The sequence below is a fragment of the Pseudophryne corroboree genome, chromosome 3, assembly GCF_028390025.1.
Source record: "Pseudophryne corroboree isolate aPseCor3 chromosome 3, aPseCor3.hap2, whole genome shotgun sequence".
Classification (NCBI taxonomy): domain Eukaryota; kingdom Metazoa; phylum Chordata; class Amphibia; order Anura; family Myobatrachidae; genus Pseudophryne; species Pseudophryne corroboree.
The window spans coordinates 739,570,008-739,594,401 of NC_086446.1; the positions used below are offsets into that span (position 1 = coordinate 739,570,008).

Below are 24,394 nucleotides of genomic sequence, written 5' to 3' on the forward strand. Positions count from 1 at the left end.
TTGTCCTGGTTTCGATATTCTATTTCAGTTTTCATTTTAATTGATAGACAAAGCAAAATACATGTTACTGTGTAAAATAACATGTGATATTGAAAATAGGTTGAATAATTAGCACTTTTTAGGCTGAGAAGGCCAAACAGGCTGTTAGAGTCTTCTGAGCTTTTTATACCTCCAAATGTGTTTTGTTAACGACTAGTTAGGGACATCGTGCAGATGTATTTGACAATTTTGGAATGTAAAAGAGCATTTATTGAATACAGTATCTTTCTGCGGGTGAGACGTCTACAGATATTGGGGTCAATTTACGAAGATGGGACTTACGTTTAAGATGGGATGTTTCTCAGATCAACCAATCAGATTCTACTTCTCATTTATCTAGTACCTTCTAGAACAGGCATGTCAAACTCGTAGCCCTTTTAGCTGTTGTGAAACTACAAGTTCCAGCATGCTTTGCCAGCATACCTTCCACTGATTAGCTGGTAAAGCATTCTGGGACTTGTAGTTTCACAACAGCTGGATGACCATGAGTTTGACATGCCTGTTCTAGAAGATAATAACTGGAATCTGATTGGTTGCTATAGGCAACATCCCTTCTTAAATAGAACTCCCATCATAATAAACTTAACTTACCCCATTGAATGAGTGTTCTGATTTTTCACCAACGTTGTTCTTTGGCTAGAGCCTAGGGTTCATTCTAGTACCCTGCACGTGATGTACTGTAGCGATACATCAAGTATAAAAATGAAGTATGCCCTCCTCACTGATTAGTTGCAGGGTGCTAGAATGAACACTAGAGCCATGTAAAGCCCACCTCATGTCTGTACACATACAGTGGAAGCAGACATTTGTTTGAGGCTGAGCCAATTACTCATGAGGATGTAGTTAGTTTGCTGGGAAATTGTGACATAACTGAGGCATGGGGCTGAGCAGGAAGACGGTAATAGCTGGTACAGAATTCTTGCCTGACTGGGTACCTACAGGTGTCACTGGAGGGGTGGGGTGTGCCAGAAGCACATGTGACATTGATGTAGGGGTTGGCCATAAGCTAAATGTAGGTGCACTTTGTAGTCATTTTTTTGCTGTTTCGTCCGCAAGGGTTCTCCAGAGCATCCGCTGCAATGTGGGCACATCTCCCCCTTTACGAGGTGGTTGCTGTGGCAAAGTAGCGCCCATTTACTTGGAAGTGCCCAGTGTGGTTCTCTGTCATCTCACCTCCCTTCCTCTCCTCTGCTGTGTTATGCCAGAATTTCGTGTAAACAATGTAATATGTTGTCTTCATCCCAATACAAGCATCAACTGTTTCTTCACTAGGACTGTACTTGCCGGAGGGGAGGTCCAGGTTGGTGGTGCAGGGAACTCGGGGCCACCAATCACCTCATTGTAGGCCCTGGCCACCCAATTTCCCAAGGAACCGGGAAGACTGGTTTAGGCTCCTTGGAGTTCAGGAGAGCTGTATCGGTAGTATCCCAGACGTTCCACAAGAATAGGAAAGTGTATCATCACATTATGGAGTCTATTCATGAAGCAGTGAAAAGAGTGGAGAAGTGAGCCTGTGGAGAAGTTGCCCGTGAAAACCAATCAGCTGCTCTGTACATCTGTATAGTATGCAAATTATAAATGTTACGTCAATGCTGATTGGTTGTCATGGGCAACTTCTCCACTGGCTCACTTCTCCACACATTTCACTGATTCATGAATAGGGGATCCGGTCTGAAGATCGACAGTGTCTAGGTCGACAATGTTTAGGTCGACCACTATAGGTAGACAGTCACTAGGTCGACATGGATGGAAGGTCGACAGGGTTTCTAGGTCGACATGTGCTAGGTCGACAGGTCTAAAGGTCGACATGAGTTTCTCACATTTTTTTTCTTTTTTTGAATTTTTTCATACTTAACGATCCACGTGGACTACGATTGGAACGGTAAAGTGTGCCGAGCGAAGCGAAGGCACCATGCCCGAAGCATGGCGAGCGAAGCGAGCCATGCGAGGGGACGCGGTGCACTAATTTGGGATCCCGGTCACTCTACGAAGAAAACGACACCAAAAAAAAAAAATTCCTCATGTCGACCTTTATACCTGTCGACCTAGCACATGTCGACCTAGAAACCCTGTCGACCTTCCATCCATGTCGACCTAGTGACTGTCGACCTATAGTGGTCGACCTAAACATTTTCGACCTAGACACTGTCGATTTGATGAACCACACCCCATGAATAGACCCCTATGTCATTAGTAAGTAAGCCTTGGCATGCTGCTGTAAGTGTCCCAGCCGCAACAAACATTTTTAGGCTGCGCAAGGCTGTGTCCACCGGGTTGTAGCGTAACTGGAGTACGAGAGGGACACTGTGGGAAGCAAGCCTCCAAAAGTAGAAACGTCATGTTAGGCACATGTCCTGTACATTGTAAAAATCTATATAATTCCCATGCATCATGTGGAACGTGATGACACTGACATAACTTCTGGATCGTTCATTGGAACGGCATGTCACATAGGAATCATCGTCTGGATGCTAGTACAAGCATGGCACATTGCAAGTGTATCACTGCAAGGATTTGTGACCTAATCAGTGGTGTTAACGCCATTAGTTCATGGCGGGAACAGGGGTATTGTGGATTGTATAACAACGTCTTAGATGTAAATAGATGTATTGACACAGCTACACTTCCAATGCAGGTTCAGGCTAGTCCGTCTCCTGACACGGTCTCCTGGTTATAAAGAGAATAGACAGGTTATATCTTGAACAGCTGAGGCTGTGTTTTCAGGTGCAATGTTATAGAGACACCTGTTGTTGAACTGAAAATCCCAGCATTCCTAATCAGTCATCTCTTGCTGGATATTGTTGCATATCAGCCGGACACCAAGATTTCTTGTCTGATGTACGTTATAATCTCCTAATGTTCCCTTTTCCTGCACACAGCTGGGATCCCGACTGCCGGGATTTATGTTCCTACTTGCCATGTTAGCAATTTTAGGGGCCCATTTATCAAGCCTTGGAGAGTGCTAAATAGCACAGTGATAAAAGTGGCAGCCAATCCGCTCCTAACGGCCATGTTACAGGCTGAGTTTAAAAAATGACAGTTAGGAGATGATTGGCTGGTCATTTATCTCCGTCCAAGGCTTCGTAAATAGACCACTTTATCACTGTGCTATTTATCACTCTCCAAGGCTTGATAAATCTGGGCATAAATGTCCTTTTAAAGGGAGCAAATTACACTTGGGGGTGTCTATTTAGTAGCGCAAGATCCATACCTGCATCACCCCATTTTTTGTACTGGGTCCAATGTATGGAGGTGTACATAATGCTGTAAGGCATATTTTGTACGTGCATGAGACTGTTACAACTTGCGTATAGGGGATTAGTGTTCACTCTAGGCTGTTTTAGCAGGGCGCCGCGCCCTGCCCAATTTTTTAAGGGCAAAACCCGCCCTGCCCTTTTTGCAGCGCCCTGCTAAAACAGACACCCGCTTTCTGCCCTCTCAGCGTGTAAAGATGCGCGCGGCATCCATTCACGCTGTCAGAGAGCTTGGGGGAAGCCCAGCACCTCCGTAGGTGCTGGGCACGCCCCCAACAGTGACGGCGACGGCCGCCCACGCCCCGGTCTGTGGACTGTACCGCCCACTTGCATTACGTGCAGGTGGCCATGCCCCCTATTTGCATGGCCACACCCCTTTTGGCGCGCGCGCTTGTGCCCCTCACGGACCTGCGCCCTGCCCGTTCCCTAGAGTGAACACTAGGGCATCGGTATGAAATACTTCCAATCAAAATCCCAACATCAATTGACCGATGGTCAAAGTCCCGACATGGACAAAATACTGATATTTAAAATACTGACAAGGTCAAAATACCGACATGTAAAAAGTCAATTGCTGTCGGGATTTCGACCGTCGGGATTTTGATTGGAGGTAAATTGACTGCATCCCGCATATACTGTAGCTTGTTTTAATGCAAAATATCACTTTTGTGTTGCATCAATCACAATCTTTGACATGGGACGCCCATATTCAGGGGGAAGACCATATTTAGGGGGACCTGTATCAAGCCTGGGAAAGAGATTTAGGGGCATATGTATCAAAATTTGCAGCGAGATAGAGTACAAACCAGTCCGCTTCTAAAAGCCCTTTAAGACAGAAATTTTGAACTGGGAATTTGCCAGGGCAAACCAGGTCCTTTCTCTTATGAAAGGGTGTATCGGGTCCAAATTGCCGGTCCTTAGGTCAGCTGCAGTGTGAATGGTATTATCCCGGTTATTCAATCCAGGTTACCTTTCAAAGCTGCTAATTGGCTGAGTAACTGGAGGCCTGCCTCAAGGGAATGTCTTAAGTGACATGTAGGGCAGACACGGGATCAGTGTGAAAAGGGTTCACCCGGGTAAAACCCGGGTCCAAGGAGCATTGTGAAAGGGGTATAGGAGCGGAGACCCGGGTCCAACCCGTGTTAAAAATAAAACCAGTAAAAAGAAGGGGCTTTCTGCCTAAAAGTGGTAAAACTGCCATGTTACAGGCTGTGTTTGAAAAATGACAGGAGCTGATTGGTTGGTACTTTATCTCTCTTTAAGCTTTGATACATATGCCCCAACCTATCAACCTGTATCTGTTATTTTTGTTAGCACAGCCTGTAAAATGACAGTTAAGAGCCGAATCATTGTAGCTCTCTCACCATCTCTCTCCAAAGCTTGATGCATCTCCCTCATAGAGAGATTAAGCTCAATTTACAGCAACGTTAACAAGAATTATTTTGCCACATGCATAGATGACCGTGTTACCTAGAGTTACCTAATGCTGATGCAAGTATGCGTATGGCTTCATGCTTATAGTCGCTCTGCCCATCGCGTTTCCATCCGCAGCCCCAACTTGCACCATTAGTGTTAGCACCTTTCCCATGCAGGGTGCATAGATCCCCCAAGAACCGGCACGGAGGTCTGGCTAGATGACCACGGCACTCCCAAGACAGTGCCACGAAACGGATCTCTTGTGCGCAAACTCTATGGGAATAATATAGTATCCTGGTCGGTGACTGTAAATACGCTGTAATGCGCAGCACGCAACTAGTCTAATACTGAGGTTTATATACCTAGGTGTACAACATAAAGCATGCACCGCCCGCTTCGTCTATCAGCAATTTATGTAACTCCTTGTGAATTGATAAATATTGGCCTAGTATACAGTATGTATGCCTTACCTGTTTGTAGATAGTGGGTCAACCTTAAATAACTCCCAGGGGAGAAAATTTTACTACAGCTTCTAAAAATGAAAAGTGGTGGCATCGCCCATAGCAACCAACAAGTGCCTGTCTATCATTTTGTAGGGTGCAATAGAGACACAATAGCTAGATTGATTGCTATGGGCAGTACTGGGTGTGGTACAGTAAAGCGCCTTGAGTCCTGTAGGAGAAAGAGCGCTATATAAATAAAAATATTATTATTCGACAATGTTATGGTTGACGATCAATAGATCGACAGCAAGTGGTCAACATGCATTAGGTCAACAGGTACAAAAAGTCGACATGACAGCGGCCGACACAGAAATGGTCAACGCATTTAGTTATATATTATTGTACTATAATATTGTTATTAATATTATAGTATATGTTTTTATTACATTATTATGTTCATTAGTCAACTTAAAGCTACACTTTATGTTTAATTTAATTGAATTTGAGTGTTTACTATAAATGTGCAAGTTATTTCAAATCTATTTAACAATGTTTTTTGCTAAATCTGAGTTCTTCCGTTAATTGGACAGTTATTTTTTTTTACATTATTTATTTAGTTTCAGTGCCTTGGTTTTACCTTTTGTTAGGATTATGTATTTTGTTGACTCGTATAATGTTTTAAATACCAGAGACTCTAGTTTGCCTCCTTGAGAGTTTAACATAACAAAGCCATTGAGCCAGTTCTGCAACTTGGGAAAGCCAGCCTTCACATGTAAATGACCGAGGGCTCTGCCCAATCGCTCTCCAGGGCTCGTCAAGAGGCCTCTGGTCATATGACACTGGTTACTAATTAATCCCGGAATCAGGTGGGAGAGGGTTGTACTAGTCTGTGGATTGGCTATGGGAAAGTAAAGGAGAAAAAAAAAACCAAAGTGAGGATTTGAGTTTCAGTGTGCAGAAACAGAATAGGGAGTGTCTGCAGGTATGCTGAAAGCTGGTGAGACAGGACTCTACGTGAATGGAGAAGAGACAGTTCAATGGACACTTCTTCAATAGACGGTGGACTTTGTTTCCAGGCTGCTGCCCTCGGGCTGATGCGTGGGCAATGGACTTGTGGCAGTAGAGTGCCAGTCCAAGACTGGTAGAAGACCAAAATCCCTAGGATGTGTGCCTTGCAGCACGAAAACTACCGGACAGCAAAAAATGGGTCTGCAGTTCCTAGAAGAGACCTCTGCAGGCTGAGCTGGGAATATGAAGATTGCCACAACACTGGGAAACCGAGGCACTATGAGGAAGAACGGTTATACAGGGAACAGCGATACGCTAATGAGCACAGACACTTGCCCGTTAGAGGGGAACGCTATTATGAGAGCCGGACGAATGACAGAGTGCCAAGAGGGTACAGACTGGCTGACAAAGATTATGACTACTACAGGAGATCCCAGAATGATGATTATGGTGGTAAGAGGAACATGGAAAGGTATTATGATACTTTAGAGAACGTTGGCAATAGCCCTGTTAAATATAAGGAGGACGGTGGACGATATGGGGACAGAAGACTTCCTTATGATGGCCTTAATGACTACTCACACCCTGACCGCAGAGCGGCCGACCTTTACTATAGGAGGAAGGGTGACCTGTATTATGATGACCTCCTAAATGATGACTATTATTATCAGCGAGAAAACCACCCAAGAATGGGTGAACGATATTATGGGACAGAGGTGGGACCTTCTAGCAACCGAGCACATCGGTCCTTAGAAAAGAAGTACTCAGACCAAGATGTCAGAGATTATAGGACTGTCCCGTGCATGGATCGTAAACGAATGGATTATGACCAAAGGGATTATAGAAAGACAAAAGACTATCAAAGAGAGGAGGAAGCATATTCTGTTTCTAGATCTGCTGACGTTTCTAATAGCAGATGTAGACCCTCTGAGAGGGACTGTGTGGATTACAAAAGGGATAAAGTAGAAACTGGATTGAACTCGGGAACTTCTAAGAAGTCCAACACACAGCGTTATGATTTCGAGCCTTTGGATTGTGATGAAATTGATGGCAGTGATGACGATCAAAAGTTGTTGGATGGATACTTTGAAGACCGCAAGGTTGACAGAAGTCAGTCTTTAGATTTCGAAGCCGAGCCAACTAGCTCACTTAAGCGCATGGCTTATGACTTTGATTACAATCCTCCAGATGGAGTTGACCTCTATATTAACAGTGACATTGTTCAAGATCAACGTATTTACAAAGAGAAGTACACGGACAGCCGTATAATGGATGGTCACCAAGGGGATTTTGTTGGGCTTGAATATGCTGTTAAACAACCTAAAGACCAAGTCAAGAGAGACCAATTTGGGGGCTCCTGGGAGGATCAGAGGACAGCCGAAATGGCTCTTGATGATCATTACCAGACTTCTGATGGTCCTCAAAATCTCAGTCTAAGAAATGGGCTGAGTAAAGATGCTGAAATAGATGTGGACTATTACAACCATGGTCGTTCAGGGCAAAACAATTCATTGGGGCGATCTTCTAATCCGCCAACTCACAGGAGGCCAGAGCTAGAGACCTGTACCGACTCCATGAAAAGAAATAGCATTTATAGGAGGACAGCTCCCAGCAGCCTGCGGCACTCGGAATTTGTCGTAAACAGGAGGAAAAAACAAGGTAAAAATAGTATTTGCGTTCAAGTACATGTATACAGGTCAGCTGGACTCATTTAATAAAATCTATACTCCATGATGCTTCCAGTTTCAAGTGAACAATGCTATATGGTCAAAATAATGCTAGCTTTAAATTTCTACTACAGCTGAATAAAGCAGGATTTCCATGTAAAGCAGACAGCGTTTTTGTTGCCACTTGCTCTGCAAATTCATGTTATGTGCTAAGCTGGTGGTATGCAGTCGTTCTGGTTTATTTGGCCTTTTTTCTTTCTCCGCGGCAGGTGTGGATAGAAAATGTCAGCGTTGCTGTGTAGTTCTGTAGTGGAGTTCCATCAAACTGAGATCTGTAGGAGTCTGTTAATTAGTACACTACATTACATGTTCCCGTGTTTATCTTGGGACAGGCCTGGTGTAAATGTAGGTCACATGCAGTATGTGGTTTCCCTGCTCTGTGTTCTACGAGTGCACCCGTCTTGCTGTATAAAGCATGCATACTGCATTGCTGGGTGCTTTTAGTTTTAGGTTGTTTTTTTTTTTTTTGCTACTTATATCTTTTTTGTTGTTGTCTGCAACCTGAAGGCTCGTACACACAGGTGTTGGAAGAGAAACGCCTGCTGCAAGTGTAGACAGAACCTCGTATAGAGCTTGTTCAGGAAGCCTAACTTGCAGCATTGTGTACTATGTACATAAAAAGCATTCCCTTAGATCTCCATTGTATTGCACTGAATGTAACGCTCTCAAACACTGCAGGCAGCGTGAACGCTTGTCATAGACTGTGCTTGTTTGTGTGTAGCAGGGCCAAGTTTGTGGGGGCCCCAGGACAAATAAATTGTGGGGGTCCTACCAATAAAACTATCTACAAGATATACTGGCAATGTTATTAAAAAGTACAATGTGGAACTACTCCCAGCACCACAAATGTGGTATACACACTGTAGTGCCCCCAGTTCACATTATGCCACACAGAACTCCCAGTTGCTCATGATGCCCAGTGGCCGCACAGTTGTTAATCTGGCAGTGGTGTGCAGATCTGGTTGCTTGTACTATGGGGGTAATTCCAAGTTGATCGCAGCAGGATTTTTGATAGCAACTGGGCAAAACCATGTGCACTGCAGGGGAGGCAGATATAACATGTGCAGAAAGAGTTAGATTTGGGTGGGTTATATTGTTTCTGTGCAGGGTAAATACTGGCTGCTTTATTTTTACACTGCAAATTAGATTGCAGATTGAACACACCACACCCAAATCTAACTCTTTCTGCACATGTTATATCTGCCTCCCCTGCAGTGCACATGGTTTTGCCCAGTTGCTATCAAAAATCCTGCTGCGATCAACTTGGAATTACCCCCTATATTTGGACAGTTACCAGTACCAGATTTAAAGCCCACACATTAAACGTCTGATACCAACTACTACCTGTATGGAGTTTCAGGAATAATGTTTTGTAAAGTAAATCCCCCCCCCAGATTTTTTCCAATTTATATCTATTTGAAACCAGAGGAGTGCACCTGTGGCCCTCCAGCTATTGTGAAATTCGTAGCTGGTGGGGCATGCTGGTTACTGTAGTTCCACAACAACTAGCGACTAGGCAGACACAGTTTGCGTAAGCCTGATTTGCACCCTTCTTGTTCTGCTATCAAAGCAATTAAGTGCCCATTCTTCTTTCTTTGGGGGGGGGGGAGTAAACTACTCATTGATTCTTTTGCAGGGAATTAAAGAGATAGCAAGTCAGTGTCACCTCCCCCACCAAACTCCTCTCCCTCACTTTCACCTCTGGCCCCTTCCTCCCACCGCCTGACATACTTTCACTGGCTCCTCCCCTCAATCTCAAACTTTCTTTATAATCCTGGAGTGCAGCTATGGAGATGTCAGGTTGCATCATGCAGTGTTTGCCAAAGGGCTGGTCCAATGGACTTTAGCTGATTGCAGAGCAGAGTGAGGCGTGAGGCTTCAGTTACTGTAAAGGCAGCAAAGTTTCAAATAAAACAGTAGTTCCAAGGCATTGTCTACAGTATATTAAATATACAATATATAACAATTTATAAACATTGATGTTTCTGCCTATGAATGCCAAGGAATCTGTAACTAGGGATAGCTGAGTTTATCCGAATGCCGAACAGAAAAGTTGCACACATGAAATTGTATTTTTCTTTGCATTTGATGATGTGAATTTTAATGAATGCCACTCGGGCCTGATTCAGAGTTAGGAGAAAATAACAAAGGAGCAATTTGCTCCTGGAACAAACCTTGCTGCAATGCAATTTCCAAACTCTTAAGGGGTAGGTATTTACTAAGGCTTCTTAAAATAAAAAGTGGAGGCGTTGCCCAAAGCAACCAGTTTCTGTCTATCATTTCTGTATTGCATACAAGAAAATGATATACAGAAGCTCATTGGTTGCTACGGGCAACGCCACCACTTCGAATTTTGCGATGATGTCGTAAATCTACCCCAAAATCTCTCTGCAATTGTGCATCAGCCCCACCTGCAGTGCAGCATCAGGGTTTTACCAAGCTGCAAATTGCTCATGTTTAAAAAATAAATAAAACATTCTTCCAAACTCTTAATCGGACCCATAAAGGGGAATTAAATTAAGGGCGAATCCGTTCGCCCGGCCGAATCAGGCTGCCACGCTTTACGGCAGTGGGTTCTCGCACAAAGGTGTTCGCTACCCCATAGAGCAATGAGCATTTTTGTGCGAACCGGACATTTAGCCAGGTAGGGTGCAAGATGTGCTGCCGTTGCTGGCACTTAAACGCCACGGCAACTGCAATTTGCACCCTTGGCCAGCAATTGAATTCCACACATAGGGGCTAATTCAGGTTGGATCGCAAACCAACCAGAAATGTTTACAATCGCCCTGTGAGGGGCCGCAGAAAATGCGATCGCCTCTTCCTGTCAATCAGGCAGAGGCGGTCGCAGGGCGCGGGGGGGGGCAACGCTCCGTTTCCTGGGAGGAGACGGAGCATTGCGGGGGGCGGAGCGTCGCAAATGGGGGCGTGTCATGGGCATGTTCACGGTGGCTGTGTGACGTCACACGCAGCCGCCGTGATCAGGGAGAAGGCGGCGGGTCTCCTGCGGACGCCGGCAGGAGGCATCCAGTATTTCTGCTAACAAGCAGAAATTGCGATCACTCGCAATTTCTGCTTGTTGAAGGGGGGGGGGGGCTCCGGTCAGCATGCTGGGCAAGCTTACCCAGCGATGGGCGGCCCCCAGCATGCTAGGGAAAGGATAGCAAATTCTGCTGATTAGCAGAATTTGCTATCCTTACTGAATTAGCCCTATAGTGTGTAGAATTTCTGAACAATGTTGGATTCTAACAGGGATATGGAGAGCAAAAAAAATACCAGCCAATCAGCTCTTAATTGCCATGTTACAGGCTGTGGGGCAGATGTATTAACCTGGGGAAGGCATAAGGGCTAAAACACACTACCCGGCTTTTGCCGGCCGGGAAAAAGCCGGACGGCTTTTTCCCGTGCCGGCATTGTAGTTAACAGTGTGAGGGCTAGGGTCCCTTCACACTGCACGGCCCCGGCCCGGCTGCCGGGTTGCAGCCGGGTCTCACCACTGGAAGGTCCGGCGGCCGGGCGGCCGCCAGGCCGTCTTTGCAGCCAGTGAACCGTGTGTGTGAAGGGGAGCTTTCACACACAACGGTTTTTTTCCAAGCCGTGTCTGATGCTGCGCATGCGCACAGCATTACACACGGCTCGGCTCAAAGCCGTCCTGTGTGCGAGACTCTGCCGGTTTCTCCCGGATGGCAAAAAGCCGGACAAAGTTTGTCCGGCTTTTTGCCATCCGGGAGAAACCGGCCAGTGTGTTACAGCCCTAATGAAGTGATAAACCAGTGTTAAATGCAAGGTGATAAAGGCCCCAGCCAATCAGATCCTAACTGTTAATTTACATATTGGAGCTGATTGGCTGGTGCCTTTATCACCTTGCACATATCACTGGTTTATCACTTCCTTATGCCTTCTCCAGGTTAATACATCTGCCCCTGTGTTTGAAAAATTACAGTTAGGAGCTGATTGGCTGGTACTTTATGTCTCTCCACTTTATCTCTCTCCAAGCTACCTGCAAAATGTCGACACTGTTTGTGTCAGCATGTTCAAAATGTTGACTGGTACATAATGTTGACAGCCAATTGTAACTAACCCTAAAATTTCTAAATTATTTTCTGACATTCGACATAAGGGTGACTCTTTGACTTTCGGCAATGTGATTGTTGACATGATGACAATATCCCGTGATACTTTGTGCTGGAAACGTCTATTTTACATTTTTCGTCTCTCGCTTAATCACACACCTACGGAGACTGGCTGGTATATTTATATAAATGGCCTTCCAGTGCATTTGTCCGTTAACTATAGTCAGACGAAGGGTTCGGTATGTTTATTTCAACCTGGTTATAATGTTGACATGCAGCACGTCGATTCTGATGAAATGTTGACATACTCAGAATGTTGACAAAACACTAGGTCCCATTGCGGTGAGCATTTATCTCTGTTAGGTTCCGGCGGTACAGCTGTGTCTTCCTGGTCTGGCAGTGCCAGATGGTGAAGAGTTTTGGTACGCTAACCTCTATCCCTAACCCTCACAGTAAACCACCCCTCGCAGCCTAACCCTAATGTCGGCATTCTGCAGGCGTCAACATGTTCCATGTCGGTATTGCTGAAATGTCAACATTCCAACTGCATTCCTAGGCAAGTAAATTGACATGGTTAGAGGTTTATGGTTCAGGGATCATAAATGTTCTCCTAGTAATTGTTTTAGATAATTATGATATTAACCTTACGTTTAAATCTTTATAGACTCGTCTGTATTTCTCTAACGTCCTAGTGGATGCTGGGGACTCCGAAAGGACCATGGGGAATAGCGGCTCCGCAGGAGACTGGGCACAAAAGTAAAAAGCTTTAGGACTACCTGGTGTGCACTGGCTCCTCCCCCTATGACCCTCCTCCAAGCCTCAGTTAGATTTTTGTGCCCGAACGAGAAGGGTGCATGCTAGGTGGCTCTCCTGAGCTGCTTAGAGTAAAAGTTTAAATAGGTTTTTTTATTTTCAGTGAGTACTGCTGGCAACAGGCTCACTGCATCGTGGGACTAAGGGGAGAAGAAGCGAACTCACCTGCTTGCAGAGTGGATTGGGCTTCTTGGCTACTGGACATTAGCTCCAGAGGGACGATCACAGGTTCAGCCTGGATGGGTCCCGGAGCAGCGCCGCCGGCCCCCTTACCGAGCCAGAAGAGCGAAGAGGTCCGGAAAAATCGGCGGCAGAAGACGTTCCTGTCTTCAAATAAGGTAGCGCACAGCATCGCAGCTGTGCGCCATTGCTCTCAGCACACTTCACACTCCGGTCACTGAGGGTGCAGGGCGCTGGGGGGGAGCGCCCTGAGACGCAATAAAACACGGTTTAAACCTTATATGGCTAAAGAAATGCATCACATATAGCTCCTGGGCTATATGGATGCATTTAACCCCTGCCAGTTTTCCTAAAAAAAGCGGAAGAAAATGCCGCCGTGAAGGGGGCGGAGCCTATCTCCTCAGCACACAAGCGCCATTTTCCCTCACAGCTCCGCTGGAAGGACGGCTCCCTGACTCTCCCCTGCAGTCCTGCACTACAGAAACAGGGTAAAACAAGAGAGGGGGGGCACTATTTGGCAGTTAATATAAATACAGCAACTATAAAAGGGAGAAACACTTATATAAGGTTATCCCTATACAGATATAGCGCTCTGGTGTGTGCTGGCAAACTCTCCCTCTGTCTCCCCAAAGGGCTCGTGGGGTCCTGTCCTCTATCAGAGCATTCCCTGTGTGTGTGCTGGGTGTCGGTACGATTGTGTCGACATGTATGAGGAGGAAAATGATGTGGAAGCGGAGCAATTGCCTGTTTTAGTGATGTCACCCCCTAGGGAGTCGACACCTGACTGGATGGTCGTATTTAAGGAATTACGTGACAATGTCAGCACTTTGCAAAAAACTGTTGACGACATGAGACAGCCGGCGAATCAGTTAGTGCCTGTCCAGGCGTCTCAAACACCGTCAGGGGCTCTAAAGCGCCCGTTACCTCAGATGGTCGACACAGACCCAGACACGGATACTGACTCCAGTGTCGACGGTGAGGAGACAAACGTAATGTCCAGTAGGGCCACACGTTACATGATCACGGCAATGAAGGAGGCGTTGAACATTTCTGACACTACAAGTACCACAAAAAAGGGTATTATGTGGGGTGTGAAAAAACTACCCGTAGTTTTTCCTGAATCAGATGAATTGAATGAGGTGTGTGATAAAGCGTGGGTTTCCCCCGATAAAAAACTGCTGATTTCTAATAAATTATTGGCACTATACCCTTTCCCGCCAGAGGTTAGGGCGCGTTGGGAAACACCCCCTAGGGTAGATAAGGCGCTCACACGCTTATCAAAACAAGTGGCGTTACCGTCTCCCGATACGGCCGCCCTCAAGGAACCAGCTGATAGAAGGCTGGAAAATATCCTAAAAGGTATATACACACATACTGGTGTTATACTGCGACCAGCAATCGCCTCAGCCTGGATGTGCAGCGCTGGAGTGGCTTGGTCGGATTCCCTGACTGAAAATATTGATACCCTGGATAGGGACAGTATATTATTAACTATAGAGCATTTAAAGGATGCATTACTATATATGCGAGATGCACAGAGGGATATTTGCACCCTGGCATCAAGAGTAAGTGCGATGTCCATTTCTGCCAGAAGAGGGTTATGGACGCGACAGTGGTCAGGTGATGCGGATTCCAAACGACATATGGAAGTATTGCCGTATAAAGGGGAGGAGTTATTTGGGGTCGGTCTATCGGACCTGGTGGCCACGGCAACGGCTGGAAAATCCACCTTTTTACCCCAGGTCACCTCTCAGCAGAAAAAGACACCGTCTTTTCAAACTCAGTCCTTTCGTCCCCATAAGGGCAAGCGGGCAAAAGGCCACTCATTTCTGCCCCGGGGCAGAGGAAGGGGAAAAAGACTGCACCAGGCAGCCTCTTCCCAGGAGCAGAAGCCCTCCCCCGCTTCTGCCAAGTCTTCAGCATGACGCTGGGGCTTTACAAGCGGACTCAGGCACGGTGGGGGCCCGTCTCAAAAATTTCAACGCGCAGTGGGCTCACTCGCAAGTGGACCCCTGGATCCTGCAGGTAGTATCACAGGGGTACAAATTGGAATTCGAGACGTCTCCCCCTCGCCGGTTCCTGAAGTCTGCTCTACCAACGTCTCCCTCCGACAGGGAGGCAGTATTGGAAGCGATTCACAAGCTGTATTCCCAGCAGGTGATAATCAAGGTACCCCTCCTACAACAGGGAAAGGGGTATTATTCCACGCTGTTTGTGGTACCGAAGCCGGACGGCTCGGTGAGACCAATTTTAAATCTAAAATCCTTGAACACTTACATAAAAAGGTTCAAATTCAAGATGGAGTCACTCAGAGCAGTGATAGCGAACCTGGAAGAAGGGGACTATATGGTATCTCTGGACATCAAAGATGCTTATCTCCATGTCCCAATCTACCCTTCTCACCAAGGGTACCTCAGGTTTGTGGTACAAAACTGTCATTATCAGTTTCAGACGCTGCCGTTTGGATTGTCCACGGCACCCCGGGTCTTTACCAAGGTAATGGCCGAAATGATGATTCTTCTTCGAAGAAAAGGCGTCTTAATTATCCCTTACTTGGACGATCTCCTGATAAGGGCAAGGTCCAGGGAACAGTTAGAGGTCGGAGTAGCACTATCTCAGGTAGTGCTACGTCAGCACGGGTGGACTCTAAATATTCCAAAATCGCAGCTGATTCCAACAACACGTCTACTGTTCCTAGGGATGATTCTGGACACAGTCCAGAAAAAGGTGTTTCTCCCGGAGGAGAAGGCCAGGGAGTTATCCGAGCTAGTCAGGAACCTCCTAAAACCAGGACAAGTGTCAGTGCATCAATGCACAAGGGTCCTGGGAAAGATGGTGGCTTCTTACGAAGCGATTCCATTCGGAAGATTCCACGCAAGAACTTTTCAGTGGCATCTGCTGGACAAGTGGTCCGGATCGCATCTTCAGATGCATCAGCGGATAACCCTATCTCCAAGGACAAGGGTGTCTCTCCTGTGGTGGTTACAGAGTGCTCATCTCCTAGAGGGCCGCAGATTCGGCATTCAGGATTGGGTACTGGTGACCACGGATGCCAGCCTGAGAGGCTGGGGAGCAGTCACACAGGGAAAAAATTTCCAGGGCTTGTGGTCAAGAATGGAAACGTCACTTCACATAAATATCCTGGAACTAAGGGCCATTTACAATGCCCTAAGTCAGGCAAGGCCTCTGCTTCAGGGTCAGCCGGTGTTGATCCAGTCGGACAACATCACGGCAGTCGCCCACGTAAACAGACAGGGCGGCACAAGAAGCAGGAGGGCAATGACGGAAGTTGCAAGGATTTTTCGCTGGGCGGAAAATCATGTGATAGCACTGTCAGCAGTGTTCATTCCGGGAGTGGACAACTGGGAAGCAGACTTCCTCAGCAGACACGATCTTCACCCGGGGGAGTGGGGACTTCACCCAGAAGTCTTCCACATGATTGTGAACCGTTGGGAAAAACCAAAGGTGGACATGATGGCGTCCCGCCTCAACAAAAAACTGGACAGATATTGCGCCAGGTCAGGGGACTCTCAGGCAATAGCTGTGGACGCTCTGGTAACACCGTGGGTGTACCAGTCAGTATATGTGTTCCCTCCTCTTCCTCTCATACCCAAGGTACTGAGAATCATAAGACGGAGAGGTGTAAAGACTATGGCCCTCATTCCGAGTCGTTCGCTCTGTATTTTTCATCGCATCGCAGTGAAATTCCGCTTAGTACGCATGCGCAATATTCGCACTGCGACTGCGCCAAGTAATTTTACAATGGAGATAGTATTTTTACTCACGGCTTTTTCATCGCTCCGGCGATCGTAGTGTGATTGACAGGAAATGGGTGTTACTGGGCGGAAACAGGCCGTTTTATGGGCGTGCGGGAAAAAACGCTACCGTTTCCGGAAAAAACGCAGGAGTGGCCGGGGAAACGGGGGAGTGTCTGGGCGAACGCTGGGTGTGTTTGTGACGTCAAACCAGGAACGACAAGCACTGAACTGATCGCAGATGCCGAGTAAGTGTGGAGCTACTCTGAAACTGCTAAGTAGTTTGTAATCGCAATATTGCGAATACATCGTTCGCAATTTTAAGATGCTAAGATACACTCCCAGTAGGCGGCGGCTTAGCGTGAGCAACTCTGCTAAAATCGCCTTGCGAGCGATCAACTCGGAATGAGGGCCTATACTCGTGGCTCCGGATTGGCCAAGAAGGACTTGGTACCCGGAAATTCAAGAGATGCTCACGGAAGACCCGTGGCCTCTACCTCTAAGAAAGGACCTGCTCCAGCAGGGACCATGTCTGTTCCAAGACTTACCGCAGCTGCGTTTGACGGCATGGCGGTTGAACGCCGGATCCTGAAGGAAAAAGGCATTCCGGATGAAGTTATCCCTACCCTGATCAAAGCCAGGAAGGATGTAACTGTGCAACATTATCACCGTATTTGGCGTAAATATGTTGCGTGGTGTGAGGCCAGGAAGGCCCCTACAGAGGAATTTCAACTGGGTCGATTCCTGCATTTCCTGCAAACAGGACTGTCTATGGGCCTCAAATTAGGGTCCATTAAGGTTCAAATTTCGGCCCTGTCAATATTCTTCCAAAAAGAACTAGCTTCAGTTCCTGAAGTTCAGACGTTTGTCAAGGGGGTACTGCATATACAGCCTCCTTTTGTGCCTCCAGTGGCACCTTGGGATCTCAATGTAGTTTTGGGATTCCTAAAATCACATTGGTTTGAACCACTCACCACGGTGGACTTAAAATATCTCACATGGAAAGTGGTAATGCTGTTAGCCCTGGCTTCAGCCAGGCGTGTCTCAGAATTGGCGGCTTTATCCTATAAAAGCCCTTACCTGATTTTTCATACGGACAGGGCAGAATTGAGGACTCGTCCTCAATTTCTCCCTAAGGTGGTTTCAGCATTTCACTTAAACCAGCCTATTGTGGTGCCTGCGGCTACTAGGGACTTGGAGGATTCCAAGTTGCTGGACGTAGTCAGGGCCCTGAAAATATATGTTTCCAGGACGGCTGGAGTCAGAAAATCTGACTCGCTGTTTATCCTGTATGCACCCAACAAGCTGGGTGCCCCTGCTTCTAAGCAGACGATTGCTCGTTGGATTTGTAGTACAATTCAGCTTGCACATTCTGTGGCAGGCCTGCCACAGCCAAAATCTGTAAAGGCCCATTCCACACGGAAAGTGGGCTCATCTTGGGCGGCTGCCCGAGGGGTCTCGGCTTTACAACTTTGCCGAGCAGCTACTTGGTCAGTGTCACGATCCGGGTATCTGGACGCCATTACTTACCCTTCAGATGCCTCCTAAGGCGGGCTCAGCGTTCCAGGACCGGATTCCGCTGTTCCTGAGTTTCCACATGCAGAGTGTCAGAGTGGTGTTTTCATCAGCCGCGGCCTCCGCTGTGCCCGCGTGGTTAAATGTGCATCTATCAGCCTGGCGTCTCCTGTCTCCGGTGGCCGGCGCCGCCATTACTGTTTCCCAGACCACATGGATTACAAACCAAACTTCCCTCCAAGTGTCTGCATGGGCGCAGCCATCTTGGATTTTGTCATCTGATCATTTCCACCAATCTGCTGTCTGTATTGTTGTTTTGCATAATTGCCTAGCCAACCCCTTCCTTGCTGCAGGTATAAGTAAGCTGTGCCTGAGCAAGGAAGACGTCAGTGCTTTGGTTGTCAAACCTAGTTCCTGTTTGTCTCTCTTCTATGATTGTCTTCCAGGTTCCAGCTCCTGTCTCAAGACTTCCACCATAGAGACCCGCACCAGCATTCCACCTGCGGTGTAGCCTGACTCTCCAATCCATTGTGGATTCATCTGTTTCCAGCTACAACACTACCTGCTTCCAGCCTCAGCTTCCAGCAGAGTACAGCTTCCCTTAAAGGGCCGGTGTCCTTTCTACACTTTACCACTCTCCACCGGAATTATTATTTCTCCGCTCTCAAGTTCTACATTTCAGTTCACATTTCATCGCTCCCAAAGTTCATTTATTATTTAACTGGTTCCAGCCAGTATCCACTCCGTGCTAACAACAGTCTGGTTCCAGCCAGTATCCACAGCAGCTGTTTTACCTTCAGCAACCCAGCTCTTCCTGGAACACCAGCTGGTACAATCCTGGGTTATCTCCATTGCTACAGCCGGGCCTGGTAAGGACTTTCCATCTAGAAGATCATAAGAACTATCTCACACTACCAGTGCCCTGTGGCTCCTGCCATGCTGTAGTACTCAGGAACTGTATTTATTCTTTGCTGACTTTTACGTTTTCTTTTATTGCTGCTGTGATGCGGAGTTGTCATAATAAACATCATTGACTTTTATCTAAGTTGTCGTGGTCACGCCTTCGGGCAGTTATTATTCATGTTACTTACATGTCCAGGGGTCTGATACAACCTCCCAGGTTCCGGTACATCTCAGCCCCTACAACTGAGGCTGCCTCCCGTCAGCTCAGGCCCTCAGTTGTGACAGTAAGCACTGACCTAATGAATCCAGCCGGAGACCAGGATCAAGCGGCCAGGCCGATGCAAGAACTGGCAGCCCGACTAGAACATCAGGAGGCTGCACAGGGCCACATCATCCGCTGTCTCCAGGATCTCTCTACTCGGCTGGATGGGATTCAGACAACTCTCCGTGGATCAGGCGCATCTGGTGCGTCAACCACAGTGACTCCAGCTATAACCCCACCCACCTTACCCATTTCTGCTCCACGTCTTCATCTTCCAACACCAGCAAAATTTGACGGATCTCCAAGATTCTGCAGGGGATTTCTCAACCAGTGTGAGATTCAGTTTGAGCTACAACCTGGCAATTTTCCCAGTGACCGTACAAAAATTGCCTACATCATCTCTCTTCTCAGTGGCTCCGCCCTTGACTGGGCATCACCGTTATGGGAGAGGTCCGACACCCTGCTATCTTCTTACACTGCATTCGTGTCAACATTCAGGCGCATCTTCGACGAGCCAGGCCGGGTAACCTCAGCTTCATCCGAGATTCTCCGTTTACGCCAGGGGTCACGTACTGTAGGACAATATCTGATACAGTTCCAGATCCTGGCATCCGAACTGGCATGGAACGACGAGGCCCTGTATGCTGCATTCTGGCATGGCTTATCTGAGCTTATTAAAGATGAGTTAGCTACCAGAGACTTACCTTCTAAGTTAGATGAGCTAATCTCACTCTGCACGAAAGTTGATTTACGTTTCAGAGAGAGAGCAACTGAGCGTGGAAGATCATCTGCTCCAAAATCTTCTGCTCCTCCTCCTCGTCAACTGTCACCATCTAAAGATGAGCCCATGCAAATTGGCCGTTCCCGTTTAACTCCTGCTGAGCGCCGAAGACGTCTCTCTGAGTCTCTTTGTCTTTACTGTGCAGCTCCGTCTCACACCATCAATGCCTGTCCCGAACGTCCGGGAAAACTCCAAACCCTAGCTCGCCCAGGAGAGGGCCGGCTAGGAGTAATGATCTCCTCTCCATCTCCTCATGATTGTAATCTCCCAGTCTCGCTTCAAGTTGCTCAACGTTATCGGAACGTCATTGCTCTCCTTGATTCCGGAGCAGCTGGGAACTTTATTACTGAAGCCTATGTTAAACGGTGGTCCCTACCCACCGAGAGACTTCCTTCCTCCTTTTCCTTAACTGCCGTGGATGGCAGTAAAATTTTTGATACTGTTATTGCTCTAAGGACTCTACCAGTTCGTCTGAGAGTGGGAGTTCTTCATTCTGAACTTATTTCACTTTTAGTGATTCCAAGAGCCACACATCCTGTGGTCCTGGGCCTTCCATGGCTCCGTCTTCACAATCCTACAATTGATTGGACGACTACGCAAATCCTGGCATGGGGTTCCTCCTGTGCAGAGACATGTTTGTTTAAAGTATTGCCTGTCTGTTCTTCCTCCCCCAGGTCGTCTGATGTTCCACCTCCTCCATATCAAGATTTCACGGATGTGTTCAGTAAAGCTTCTGCTGATATCCTTCCTCCTCATAGAGAATGGGACTGCCCGATTGATCTCGTTCCAGGGAAGGTTCCACCTCGAGGCCGAACTTATCCGTTGTCTCTCCCCGAGACGCATTCTATGGAGGAATACATTAAAGAGAACCTAGCAAAGGGGTTCATTCGACCTTCTTCTTCTCCAGCCGGCGCAGGCTTCTTTTTTGTAAAGAAGAAAGATGGTGGTCTGCGGCCGTGCATCGACTACAGAGGTTTGAACGACATTACCATCAAGAACCGCTATCCTTTACCCCTGATTACTGAGCTCTTTGACAGAGTTAGCGGAGCTACCATCTTTACAAAGCTGGACCTGAGAGGTGCATACAATCTCATCCGGATCCGTGAGGGTGACGAGTGGAAGACCGCATTTAACACCCGTGACGGACATTATGAGTACCTCGTCATGCCCTTCGGATTGAGCAATGCTCCAGCTGTCTTCCAGCATTTCGTCAATGAGATCTTCAGAGACATTCTATACCGTCATGTCGTGGTCTATCTAGATGATATCCTCATTTTTGCCAACGATTTAGAGGAACATCGTTTCTGGGTAAAGGAGGTTCTGTCCCGTCTCCGTGTCAATCATCTCTACTGCAAATTAGAGAAATGCGTCTTTGAAGTCAAGTCCATTCCGTTTCTAGGGTACATTGTGTCCGGTTCCGGACTAGAGATGGATCCTGAGAAACTACAAGCAATCCAGAATTGGCCGGTACCCTTAACCCTCAAAGGGGTCCAGAGGTTCTTAGGGTTCGCCAATTATTACCGAAAGTTTATACGAGACTTTTCCACCATTGTGGCGCCTATTACTGCTTTCACCAAGAAGGGTGCTAACCCGTCCAAGTGGTCTGAAGAAGCCATGCAAGCTTTTCATCTTTTAAAACAGAGGTTCATCTCTGCACCTGTCCTGAAACAGCCTGACATCGACTCTCCTTTCATCTTAGAGGTGGATGCCTCCTCCGTTGGAGTAGGAGCGGTGTTATCTCAGAGGGCTAAAGATGGTCATTTACATCCTTGCAGTTTCTTCTCACGGAAGTTCTCCCCAGCGGAGCGCAACTATGCCATTGGCGACCAGGAGTTGCTAGCCATCAAGCTCGCTCTAGAGGAGTGGAGATATCTGTTGGAGGGAGCTTCTCATTCAATCACCATCCTTACAGACCACAAGAACCTTCTATATCTAAAAGGCGCACAATGTCTCAACCCTCGTCAGGCCAGATGGGCACTTTTCTTTTCCAGGTTCGACTTTAAACTCCAGTTCTGTCCGGGCTCTCAGAATCGCAAGGCCGATGCCCTTTCCCGCTCATGGGAGCAAGAAAATGAGTCAGAGTCTTCAGACAAGCATCCTATTATAAATCCGTTGGCATTCTCCACGGTAGGGATGGACTCTATGCCCCCATCAGGGAAAAGTTTTGTGAAGCCGACACTAAGGAAGAAGCTCATGCATTGGGCCCATGCTTCCCGTTTTGCCGGACATACAGGTATCCAAAAAACCCTGGAGTTTATCTCTAGGTCCTATTGGTGGCCAACTCTGAAAAAGGACGTTTGAGTTTATTGCATCTTGCCCAAAGTGTGCTCAACATAAAGTATCCCGCCAGTCGCCTGCGGGGCAACTGGTTCCACTATCTGTTCCCCGTCGACCATGGACCCATTTGTCGATGGATTTTATTACTGATTTGCCCATGTGCAACAAGTTCAATACCATCTGGGTGGTAGTTGACCGGTTCACCAAGATGGCACACTTCATTCCTCTCACCGGTCTTCCGTCAGCTTCCAAGTTGGCTCAAGTATTCATACAAGAGATCTTCCGACTCCACGGTCTTCCAGAAGAAATTATCTCAGATCGAGGAGTTCAATTCACAGCCAAATTCTGGCGAAGTTTATGTCAAGTCCTCCAAGTCAAATTAAAGTTTTCCACGGCTTACCATCCTCAGACCAATGGTCAAACTGAGAGGGTGAATCAGGACTTGGAGGCCTTCCTCCGCATCTATGTGTCCTCCTCTCAAGATGACTGGGTTCAATTACTTCCCTGGGCCGAGTTCTGTCATAACAACCAGTATCATTCTTCATCTTCTTCAACACCATTCTTCACCAACTTTGGATTCCACCCTAAAGTCCCTGAGTTCCAACCGCTTCCAGCAACTTCTGTTCCCGCAGTGGATATCACCTTGCATCAGTTTGCCAATATCTGGAAGAGCGTACGATCAGCTCTGCTCAAGGCATCGTTCAGGTACAAGAAGTTTGCGGATAAGAAGCGTCGAGCAGTTCCTGCTCTCAAGGTGGGTGATCGGGTATGGTTATCCACGAAGAATTTGAGGTTAAGAGTTCCCAGTATGAAGTTTGCACCTCGCTACATCGGTCCTTTTAAAATTGATCAAGTCATCAATCCTGTTGCTTACAGACTCCAGTTACCTCCCTTCTTAAAAATACCCAGGACATTCCATGTTTCCCTGTTGAAACCGCTAATCTTGAATCGGTTTCATTCCTCACTTCCACCAACTCCGAAAGTCCAAACTCAACGAGGCGTTGAGTATGAAGTGGCCAAGATCCTGGACTCACGTCACCGTTACGGTCAACTTCAGTATCTCATTGACTGGAAGGGCTATGGTCCTGAAGAACGCTCTTGGACCAATGCCTCAGACGTCCATGCTCCTGCCTTGGTCCGAAATTTCCACGCAAAGTTTCTTTTAAAGCCTAAGAAGTGTCCTGGGGCCACTCCTAAAGGGGGGGGTGCTGTCACGATCCGGGTATCTGGACGCCATTACTTACCCTTCAGATGCCTCCTAAGGCGGGCTCAGCGTTCCAGGACCGGATTCCGCTGTTCCTGAGTTTCCACATGCAGAGTGTCAGAGTGGTGTTTTCATCAGCCGCGGCCTCCGCTGTGCCCGCGTGGTTAAATGTGCATCTATCAGCCTGGCGTCTCCTGTCTCCGGTGGCCGGCGCCGCCATTACTGTTTCCCAGACCACATGGATTACAAACCAAACTTCCCTCCAAGTGTCTGCATGGGCGCAGCCATCTTGGATTTTGTCATCTGATCATTTCCACCAATCTGCTGTCTGTATTGTTGTTTTGCATAATTGCCTAGCCAACCCCTTCCTTGCTGCAGGTATAAGTAAGCTGTGCCTGAGCAAGGAAGACGTCAGTGCTTTGGTTGTCAAACCTAGTTCCTGTTTGTCTCTCTTCTATGATTGTCTTCCAGGTTCCAGCTCCTGTCTCAAGACTTCCACCATAGAGACCCGCACCAGCATTCCACCTGCGGTGTAGCCTGACTCTCCAATCCATTGTGGATTCATCTGTTTCCAGCTACAACACTACCTGCTTCCAGCCTCAGCTTCCAGCAGAGTACAGCTTCCCTTAAAGGGCCGGTGTCCTTTCTACACTTTACCACTCTCCACCGGAATTATTATTTCTCCGCTCTCAAGTTCTACATTTCAGTTCACATTTCATCGCTCCCAAAGTTCATTTATTATTTAAC

General features: G+C 47.2%; 1 protein-coding gene across 3 annotated transcripts in view; it reads left to right on the forward strand.

Moving 5' to 3' along the window:
• Positions 1-24,394, forward strand: part of DNMBP (dynamin binding protein) — a 244,984-nt gene that overhangs the window by 157,566 nt on the left and 63,024 nt on the right. Inside the window, exon 1 of one of the 3 annotated variants that reach the window (XM_063962256.1) lies at positions 6,117-7,819. The exons of the other annotated variants lie outside the window; for them this stretch is intronic. Coding sequence (XP_063818326.1) covers positions 6,316-7,819 — 1,504 coding nt within the window. The 5' untranslated portion in view covers positions 6,117-6,315. Of the gene's footprint in view, positions 1-6,116; positions 7,820-24,394 lie in introns of those variants that run through there. 3 annotated transcript variants of the gene reach the window in all.